At 54.0% G+C, this 10779-nt stretch overlaps 1 protein-coding gene across 2 annotated transcripts; it reads left to right on the top strand.

The window, feature by feature from the left end:
* Positions 1 to 7205: 7205 nt before the first annotated feature.
* Positions 7206 to 10690, top strand: HPCAL4 (hippocalcin like 4; the record flags this gene model as incomplete). Of its 2 annotated transcripts, XM_080692339.1 has the most annotated exons (3): positions 7206 to 7367; positions 7466 to 7681; positions 10493 to 10690. In XM_080692339.1, 3 exons carry the CDS (start codon positions 7206 to 7208, stop codon positions 10688 to 10690), a joined length of 576 nt encoding a protein of 191 aa, XP_080548465.1. The 2 variants fall into 2 exon arrangements, with proteins under 2 accessions (XP_080548465.1, XP_080548466.1); XM_080692340.1 differs by lacking the exon at positions 7466 to 7681.
* Between the last annotated feature and the right edge of the window lie 89 nt (positions 10691 to 10779).

Raw genomic sequence — 10779 nt, 5'->3', positions numbered from 1 at the left:
TGCGGTGGCAGGCCTGTGCCCCTCCCCTATCGCCCAGCCCATCACTATTTCTTTTTAGGTACTGGGGATGGAAACCAGGGGCATTCTACCTCCAAGCTTCACCCCCAGCCCTATTTTTTATCCTTTTTTTTTTTTTTTTAAAGGGTCTCACTGAATTGCAGAGGGCCTCACTAAGTAGTAGCTGAGGCTGGCCACGAACCGGAATCCTCCTGTCTCAGCCTCTCAAATGCTGGGATTACAATCGTGTGCCACCACGTCCGGCTCCACGCCTACTTTTGCGGCCTCCTCGCCGCTGCATCTGACCAATCTCCAGGCACTCCGCCTCCACTCTTGATTCCTACAAGTCCCTCTCCCACACATGGCCAAGCCCAGGGATGTCTGCTCCCCTTTTGCCCCCAGTTTGGCATAAAAGAGTTCCTTTCCATAACCTTGATCTGGAGCTCTCAGACACCAGTGCAGCCCGGAGAGCCATACCGGGCTTTGGGGAGACCCCAAGTGCGGGGAGGAGATGTTCCCGGGCCCTGAAACCTTCCAGACCTGCTCAGTGTAAACCGCCTCGGGTTTGTGTCAACATCCGAAGCCAGAGACTGGCGGCGGCGGGGACCGGCTCCATCTACAGGATGGGAACGCGAGAGGGTGGGGAATGAAGGGGTCCGTGGGGTAGGTAGAGGGGGAGGTCCTGCGAGGGGAGAATCCAAGAAGCTCCCGAGTCCTAGAGAAATAAGGATAGGGATTACCTGAGAAGGGATCGGAATTAAGGGCTGTAGGGGCAACTGCAAGGAGACCACGCTTAGCCTGGGGGTAAGTAGAGGGGTTCGCCGTTCATTCCGCGCTCTGCGCACATCCACCCTCCTCTCGGTTTCGCGGCGTGAGGAGAGTGGGGGGGCAGGCGATGCACAGGCGTGAGCTGCTGACCACCCCATCTCCTCCCTCCCCCTCCCCCACTCGGCAGCTCCTCATTGTCTTCCTCCAAATTTGAGTGGGATATGGGAGGGGGTCTCGTCTTGTGAGTCATCCCCTCTTCCACCCCCACCCTTGCTGGGGCCCAGGAAGAGAAGGCTCAGAGATTCGGCTGTGGTTCTCTCGTTTCCATAGCAACGGTGCGGTTGTTTTTGTGAATCCACTTCAATCGTCGGTACTTTTCACCTCAGACTTCAGCCCGGGGCTTGAGCCTCAGGAACGGGGTACAGATGGGGGTACATCCCTCCCCCATCCTGGAGACTCAGAGGGCAGCGCGGGCGGGCGGGGTGGGCTCCAGTGGCCGGGCCTCACTGGCCACCCCATCCCCACCTGAAACCCCGCCTGCCACTCGGCCCCAGCGAAGCCAATCGACGCCCAAAGATGCCGGGGTGGGGCGGGCCTTATGCAAATCGTGCCGCCTCCAAGAGTCACATAGTGATACAGGAGCTGGGAGGCGGCTCCGGCGCGGACCTCGAGAGCCCCGCAGCCCGCCTGCTAGCCAGCCTCGTCCCCACGGCCCGCCGGGGCTCAGAGCCACCCAGCGACCCGGCGAGCGGCCTCAGGTAACCACCCAGGGCCCTTCCCCTCCACCCTCCGACCCCATCCTCGCCTTCGGGCCCCCTGATTCATCTCCCTGACCCTGGGTCCGCCCTAGGTGGTAGCATCTGGAGAGCGGGTTCCTGGGCAGGGGACCTCCACCCCAGACTGGGTCCCGCGAGAACAAGGAAAGAGGTAAAGCCTCCTCCTTAGCCCTAGCTCAGGTAAGAACAACCATTGCTCCGGCTCCCAACACACACACACACACACACACACACACACACACACACACACACACACACGCACACCTGGGGATGTAGTGTAGATGGCCCTAGAGAAGCCAACAGTCATCCTCACTCCTGTTGCCTTTGGAGCTCAGTAGTGTGCCCAGCCCCATGGCAACTCCCCACCTCCAGATAGCCCCCACCCACGCCAGCATCTCACTCTTCTTCACACCAGGGGTGTCTCTCTCCAAAGACAGCCCCCACCTCCGCAGGGAGCACACTCCCTGCTTACATTGCCCCCACTCCTCACCCCTCAAGCTAACAGCTCATAGCATAGCTGAGGGAGGGAGGAAGCCCCCCACCCCAATTTCCTATTTGCACACACTTGCAACAGCGCCCTCCAGTGGCCCCCTGTACTAGGTGGAGACCCCATATTTGGCCTCTTTTTGTTTTGGCTGGAGGATGAACCAGGGACACCAACCCCCAGGGTCATTGGCTGCCAGGGCTCCAGCCTCTACACCACCTCCTCCTCTCACCTTTTGCCACCAGCGCACCAGTCCTCTCATTCTTTCCAATTTATACCTCTCTGGCCTTCTCGTGCCTGGTCACTCCCCCTCTTCTGTCTTCATGCTGTTTTGCAGGTAACAGCAGGGAGATCTGGACTCCAGAGCCCCACTTGGCCTGTGTCCACTCCCTCCCTAAGCTGGCCTGAACTGGCAGGCAGAGGAGCTGGTGCGAATCCTGGCTTTGCCCCAGTGGCTGACTTTGGCCAAGTCATTTCCCTTTCGGCTCTTTCTTGAAATGGGGAAGGGAACAGAACAGAGGATGGCCTAGATGAGATGATCCTGGGTAGCTCTCCAGCACTGACCCACTGGCTCGATGTATTATGGGGAAATAGAGCCCTGAACCATTAGAACATTTCAGAGAGGAGGCCTGAGGAGCCTCAGCCTTCAATGAAGGAACATTGCTTCTTGTCCCAGCCTAGATACAGGTCACTCCTTCCTACACACCCTCCAGGCCTTTTTCCTTGAGGCATCTTTACTTGACCACCTGTCCACCCTGGCATAGACAGCTCCAATTTGGTGGTAGCCAGAAGGGGCTCACTCTTTGTCACCCTTGCATCTCCTTAAGAAGGAGAGGGAGAAGACCTGGCTGCTGCTGCTGCTGCTGCTGCTATTGCTACTGCTTGGAGAACAGCAAAGGGAGGAGAGGAAAGAGAAAATCTCCTGACCAGGGAGCTGTTGTCACCATGGCAACTGCCTCAGCACCAGCTCCTCTGAAGCTGGGCGAGGGTGTGGGATTATTGCCTCCTTCGGTCCCTCCCACCCTCACTACCACCTCTCCTCTTGAAGCCCACAACCTCAAGCCCTCTAGAAGCAGCCTCTGAGTGCAGCGGAGCAGTGGTTTTGTCCACAGGGCAGTGCCAGCTCCATCTCAGCTGGAGGACAGCCCTCCAGAGGCCACAGCTCCAACAGAACATGCCCCCAGCTAGATCTGGCCTTTGCTTTGCTGCTGATGGGCTTTAGTTGACCTTGGGTGAACTCTTCCTTTTCCTAGCTCTGAGTTCCATTGTCCCTAAAGTGGGTACGATAAAAGGAGAGCAGAGATAAACAAAATAGCGTGACATCGTTCTAAGGAAGAAGGGGGCTCTGCTCCCCTCGTAATCTGCTAAGACATACTCACTGAACATGGCTGAGTACAATTAGAGGGCAGACTGAGGAGCGATGGGAAAACGCTTTTCTCACTGTCTAGCTATTCACAGTGGTCTGGGTTCCACTGGGTGCGGATAAGTTCCTTACCATTGGGCAAAAAGGCCCGGGGAACTTCTGGCCTCAGGCAGGGTTTTCATGTCAAGGCCTCTCCTGGATTCCTTGTGCACCAGGTGAGGGTCAGAGGGCTGCGTAGTTGTGTGTGTGTGTGTGTGGGGGGGGTTCTGTGGTCTTACACGGTCTCCTTGTGTCCAAAGTGCTGAGCCTATAATGCTGCCTAGCCACTGCTCAGTTGGAAGAAGTTAAGCATGAGGAAGTGTTCTTCAGCCAGGGCCCTAAAGGCTGATTAAGCTTGTATCAGCCCAGAAGAGAGAAAGGATGGTAAGGAGAAGAAATTAGCCAAGCAGATAGGCGAGGTAGTGCTGGCTATGAGGAGCCGGGCTTATGAGGAGTAGGGGGCAGTGAAGGTGAGACCCCAGACAGGTTGGCACCTTGAAACCAGATGCTAGAAATTTCTGGAGTTCTACAGGACCAGGCGTGTGGCCACTTCTACCCTATATTTTTAACCTGTGTGTGCGTGTGTGTGTGTGTGTGTGTGTGTGTGTGCATGCGCGTGTGTGTGTGTGTGTGTGTATTCCCTCAGAAGAGAGGAATCTGAGAAAGAAGTGCTCTGAAAAAAGGCACTTCCTGTGAGGCAAGCGAGCCCTGTGGGCATGGGTCTGACTTGGCAAGCAGAGCCCCAGCTGGATTTCAGATCTGTCAGCTGTGGCCCTGGCCGTGGACATAGAGAAGGGTCCAGGAGTGCTTCCAAAGAAGAAACCATAGAGTTGGGTGCGGTGGAGCATGCCTATGATCTCAGCTACTCAGAAAGGCTGAGATAGGAGGATCATAAGTTCAAGGCCAGCCTGGGCAGCTTAGAGAGACCCTGTTGTAAAATAAAAGAAATAACGGGCTGGGGATGTAATTCATTGCTTGTCTATCTTTCTCAAAGCCCTGGCTTCCATCTTCAGTACTGCCATTAAAAAGGGAAGAAACCACAGGGCCTGATGGCACGTTGAACCTAGGTTTGAAAAGGAGAAGAGACATCTGAAGTTATTTACAAACCATGTTTCTCTAACCCAGGGGTCAGGGAAGGGGAATGGTGAGAGACGCGTCATCTCAGGTTTAGGGTGAGTCTGTAGACATGCTGACTCGAGGTGGGGACTGGGGGACACCAGGGTGAATTTTTCTTGGGATTGAGACCCTGACTTGGAGCTCAGCCCAGATGATCCCTCTGCTGCAAAAGGGAGATCAGAGCTGATTTTCCTGGAAGGCAGGTGGGGAAGGAGAAGGTCTGTGCTGAACAAGAGTAGCCCTGATGTACAGAGCGTGGCCCCGGCAGGTGTCTCAGAGCTCATCTGGACCCTTCTGCAGACCTACCTGCTGGTTAACCCCGAGCCAGTGGTCTTCTCTCTCCATTTCTGTTTTCACTAAATAAGGGGACCTCAAAAGGCATTGCTAGCTTTGATCTTCTGACAAAGAGCAGTAGAGGGGTTGAGGAGGATTGAAGGAGGCCTGGTTTTTACTGGGTCTGGGAAAAAGTGGGGGCAAGGAGCAGGTAAGGAAGGCCTCAGGAGACAGAACTGCAGGGAAGGCATAGGAAAAAGGGTAGAAGGTGAGGGCCACACAGAAACTGGGACACACACGAAGCCATGTGTGCGCTGACAGATTTGCAGCCTCATACAATGACGCCCACACACACACACACACACACACACACACACACACACACAGCCCCTCACGCAGACACTCAGGCACATCCCACAAGAGACAAGAGGGAGAGGCTCTGCCTCCCCCAGCAATCACCCCTGCCTCTGGATCCTCCAGCTTCCTTGCCGATACTCCAAGACTGCAGAATCCTTAGGCTTGGGGAAGGGACAGATGGGGATGGTTCCTGCTTCCTCCTCCCTCCATGTTGCAGAGGTGCCCTTGACTCCAGCCCCTGCGCAGCTCTTTTAAAGGCCACAGCTTCAAGTTCCTGAAAGTGCTGTGCCTCCCCTCCCAGGCTTCTCTGGAGGGGGTAAGATTCCTCAATCTTCTGGGAGTGGTAGGTGGAAAGGATGTTGCCACTCTTATTGCTTCCTGATCTCTCTCATGGCCCAGTGGAGGAAGCAGAGGCTCAGAGATACCCTGGAACTAGCTTAAGGATGCCCAGCAAAGGGACTGGCAGAACATGAAACTGACCAAGCTTAAATTTGGTAGTTTTGGACATTCCTCCCACGCGGGTCAGCCAAGAGTGTCTACTCAGACTTCAGGGCCTGGTTGCCCTCTGCAAACATTTCCCCTGGCACAGGCCCCTGGAGGGGCTCTCGTTCTTCTGGGGGCCAATTTGATTCTCTCTAAGCCTGCTTCTCAGCAACACCGCCATCCATCAGCCCCAAAGGTGAGCTCTCAATGCCTCTGCCCCTCTCGCCCTCACATCCCAGCAGCCCCAGGCCCTGCCCATGCCCCTCCAAACACCTCCTGGTCCATCCACAAGTCTCCACAGCCCCTGTCTCAGCACCATCCTGTCACCTGCACTGTGCAGCAGGCTCCTCTCTGCTCCACCCACCTCCCACCCCAAGTCATTTTACACTACCTAGCCAAAGGAAAAACTACAAAACACATATTCTCTCTGGGTCCCCGGAACCTAAATCAGGACCTCACATGTTGTAAGCACCCTGTAAGTGTTGGGGATTGGATGTCGTTTTAAAATTCCCAGGCTCTGTCTTTCCCCTATAGGTGAAGTCCAGACTCCTTGGCAAGGACTGAGTCTTTTGTAGTCAGTTATCTACCCCTTTGGCCCAATTCTGAGTTATGTTACTTATTTATTTATTTGGTGGTACTGGGGTTCCTGGAAACCCTTCTACCTCCAGGCTATACTCCCAGACCTATTTTTATACTTTATTTGGAAACAAGGGTCTCTTAAACCAGAGTGGCTGGCTTTGAACCTGTGCGATCCTCCTGTCTCCGACTCCCAAGCGCGGGGATTACAAGCGCGTGCCACCACGCCCGGCCTCCAATTCTGAGTTATTGAAGGTTGGCTGGCATTGGCTTTATCTCCATCCCTAGCACAAGCCTAGCACAGTGAGCCTCAGTGAGGCTAAGGGAATGAATGGGTTAATGAAAAGCAGAATGTAATCAGGCTCATCAGTGCTCCAGGCTAGGATTTCCATTTGCACACAGGCAGGAGGGGAGAAGCTTCCTGCTGGGGTGGTCCAAGAAGGCCTGGGGAAAGAATTTGGGAGACAGGGCCAGGGGACACTGGAAGAATCTGCCTCAGCTCCCGGGTAGGGGAGGAGCCTGCCCTGGAGGGAGGGGGGCAAGCCAGCTGAGAAAGCCCTTAGTATGGAGGAGAGGAGTTAAGGCTCCATGCTCTGGGTGTGGGGAGGCTATGGGAGGTGAAAGAGGAGAGGGTGGTGTGGCGTGCGGTGGCATGGTCACTGATGAACCTGCACGACCCGGAAGGCTGGAGATTCCCTGGGATGCAGGGTGGGAGGGGAGAGGAGGTCCTGTTTTTTAGGAGGGAGGGTCCTGAAGGGAAGGGGACCCTCAGGATGATGGGGGTGCACACCTCTGTTTTACCAAGGTGGGGCTTGTTGGAGTAGGTGGCCAGAGGAGGGGACCCTTTTTCGGAAGGATGGATCCGGGACGTGGGCAGGTCGGCTCACTGTGGGAGGGGTTGTGATGGAGAGAGATGGAGAAGAGGACTTGGGGAGCACCGCTGAGGGAGCTGCCTGTCCCCCCAGGCCCCGCCATGGGGAAGACCAACAGCAAGCTGGCCCCTGAGGTGCTGGAGGACCTGGTTCAGAACACGGAGTTCAGCGAGCAGGAGCTGAAGCAGTGGTACAAGGGTTTCCTGAAGGACTGCCCCAGCGGCATCCTCAACCTGGAGGAGTTCCAGCAGCTCTACATCAAGGTGGGCGGCGGGGCCAGGGCAGGCACCGCGGGGCAGGAGGGTGGAAGGCGGGTGGGGAGCGCCAGTCTGTCGCCCTTCAACACCCCGCCCGGCCACAGTTCTTTCCCTATGGCGACGCCTCCAAGTTCGCTCAGCATGCCTTCCGCACCTTTGACAAGAATGGCGATGGTACCATCGACTTTCGGGAGTTCATCTGCGCCCTCTCCGTCACCTCCCGTGGCAGCTTCGAGCAGAAGCTCAACTGGGCCTTTGAGATGTACGACCTGGATGGCGACGGGCGCATCACGCGCCTCGAGATGCTGGAGATCATTGAGGTGTGTCGGGAATGGCGAGGCCGGGCGGGCGGGCAGGCAGACGGACCCCATGCCTGGGCGTCTCGTGCCACCCTCCTCTGGGGCCTTGGGATCCTCCTCGCTGATCCCTGGGTCTACCTCACCCCGCCTCCCAGGTGCCTTGGCAACTACAGGCCTGGTACTCAGTGGATACTGTCAGAAATCCCATTTTGCAGAGGAGGAAAGGGTAGCAAGAGGCATTTCCTGATTCAGGCAAAGAGAGCCTGACTCCAGGGCCTAAATTCTTAACTCCTTCATTCGTTCACCAAATAAGTACGGAGAGTCCACTGCTTGCTAGGCACTGTTCAAAGTGTCTGCCTTTAGCCAGGCATGGTGGTGCACGCCTGTAATCCCAGGACTTGGGAGGCTGAGACAGGAGGATGGCAGGTTTGGCCCTTGCCTCAGCTACTTAGTGAGGCCCTGTTTCAAAAAAATAAAAAGTAGGGCTGAAATGGGCAAATCTATAGAATGAGGGCCAGCAGGCTCCCTGAAGGATCGGATGTGGGCCATGAGAAGGAAAGGGGTTAAGGATGGCATGAGGGGCTTTGGTCTGAACACCTTGAAAGTGGAATTCCCCTGGGTTCCATCCCTAGTACTGAAAAAAAAAAAAGTGTCTGCTTTCAGAGGGGATCTCTTTTAAAGTGAATAAACCTATGCCAATGCCCAGCAGTGAGTACTATGAGTACTATGAAGAAAAGAAGGAAAACTGTTGTCTTTGTGTGTTGGGGGCTACTGAAGTTAAACCCAGGGGCCTTCTACTTCTGAGGTACAACCCAGCTCTGTTTTATTTCATTATTGGTGTGTGTGTGTGTGTGTGTGTGTGTGTGTGTGTGTTAGTGAAGATTTTTATTTTGAAACAGCATCTTGCTAAGTTGCTGAGGCTGCCTCAAACCCGAGATCTTCCTTTCTCAGCCTCCCAAGTACTGGGATTACAGACATGTGCCACCACACCCAGCAGGAAAAGTGATTTTATATTAGTTTTTATATTAGGCTTTATATAGAAAATGAGCAGAACTTGAATAAGGAGAAGCTAACCCTAGATGCCTGTGTAGAAGAAAGAAGCAAGGTTCAAAGGACTGGCGGGACCCAAGTGGTAGGAGAGGAGAGGAGGGAGGACGGAGAGAGAGAGGAAAGTGGCCTGATCATTAGTCAGGAGGACAGTCACTCGCCCCCCCGGACTGTGGTAGAGGCTTTGCGTTTATCCTGAGTGCACAGAATAGACAGTGGGGAGGCCGGGCGTGGTGGTGCATGCTTGTAATCCCAGCATTTAGGAGGCTGAGACAGGAGGCTTGAAATTCGCGGACAGCCTCAGCTACTTAGTGAGGCCCTTTGCAACTCAGCGAGAAGGAATAAAGAATAAAAAATAAAGAATAAAATAGAGAATAAAGAATTTTTTCAAAGTAAAGAATAAAAAAATAGGGCTGGGCGTGGTGGCGCACGCTTGTAATCCCCGCGCTTGGGAGGTGGAGACAGGAGGATCGCGCAGGTTTGAAGCCAGCCACGCTGGCTTATGAGACCCTGTTTCAAAAAAATATAAAAAAAAATAGGTCTGGGAGTGTAGCCCGGAGGTAGAAGGGCTTCCAGGAACCCCAGTACCACCAAAAAATAATAATAATAATAATAAAATAAAAAATAAAAAATAAAGTTTCAAAATAAAGAATAAAAAATAAATAAATAATGGAATCCTGTGCGATGGTGAGTTAGGCTAGAATCAACATTTGCTGGGGAAGGAAACCCATTTAGTGAAAAACCTCCCACCAGAAGCTTCAGGCTGCAGCTGAGCCAGCCTGTTGAGCATGTATGTGTCTGTTGTGCTGACTGACAGCACACGGCATACCTAAAAGCCAGCTCCTGAGAGCAAAGAAAAGTCCCTCAAGGCATTATAGGATAGGCACCTGCTAGATACAGCCCGAGAATGTGCATTCCCCAGCCTCACCACGTGGCTTGGTCATAGGCAGGGGAGAAAGAGGGAGGCACCCCAGTGGCCTTGCTACCTCCAAAGGCTTCAAAATAAAGAATAATAAAAAAAAAAAAAATAGGGCTGAGGTCTGGCTCCAAGGTAGAATGCCCCTAGGTTCCATCTCCAGTACTGCAAAAACAAACAAACAAACAAACAAACAAACAAACAAACAAACAAACAGGGGGTAGGGGAACAGAAAAAGCAGGGAGACCACTGAGGAGACATGCACAGCCCAGAGGCCGCAATCACAGGCGAGCTACTGAAGCGGTAGGAAATAGGCAAATCTATAGAATGAGGGCCAGCAGGCTCCCTGAAGGATCGGATGTGGGCCATGAGAAGGAAAGGCGTTAAGGATGGCACCAGGGGCTTTGGTCTGAACAACCGGCAGAATGACGTTGCTGCTTGCTGATGGGGTGGTGCTATAGGAAGAGCTGGAGTGAACAGTTGGATTCGAGACATGCTTAATTTGAGATGTTTGTTAAAATGTCTTTGTTTTGTGTTTTAGTCTTTTGCTTGTGGTTCTGGGGATCAAACCCAGGGGCACTGTACCACTGAGCTACATCTCCAGCCCTTTTTATTTTGGGGAGGGACAAGGTTTTACTAAGTTGCCCAAGATGTCCTTGATGATCCTCCTGCCTCCGTCTCCTGAGCTGCTGGGATTGCAGGCGTGTGCCACTAGGTGCAGCTAAATATGTGGTCTTAATGACCATCCATCACCTCCTGGTATCCTCCTCCTCCCCCAGCATCCTTCCTGCCCACACCTAGATCCTTTCATTCACTCTTGATCCTCTCTGCCCCTGTGGGTGTTCACACCTCCCTCCTCATCCCACCAGGCTATCTACAAAATGGTGGGGACCGTGATCATGATGCGCATGAATCAGGACGGGCTCACGCCCCAGCAGCGTGTGGACAAGATCTTCAAGAAGATGGACCAGGACAAGGATGACCAGATTACTCTGGAGGAGTTTAAGGAAGCCGCCAAGAGTGACCCGTCCATTGTGTTGCTGCTGCAATGTGACATGCAGAAGTAGAGGGTGGTGAGGGGCAGGGCCCCTGGCCAGGAGGGCCATGGCCACCTTCCAACCTGATGACCTCTCTAGCTGGCCCTTACCCACAGAGA

This window comes from Muscardinus avellanarius (genome assembly GCF_963383645.1).
Source record: "Muscardinus avellanarius genome assembly, chromosome: 3".
NCBI lineage: Eukaryota > Metazoa > Chordata > Mammalia > Rodentia > Gliridae > Muscardinus > Muscardinus avellanarius.
This window is presented reverse-complemented; position numbering and strand designations above follow the sequence as displayed.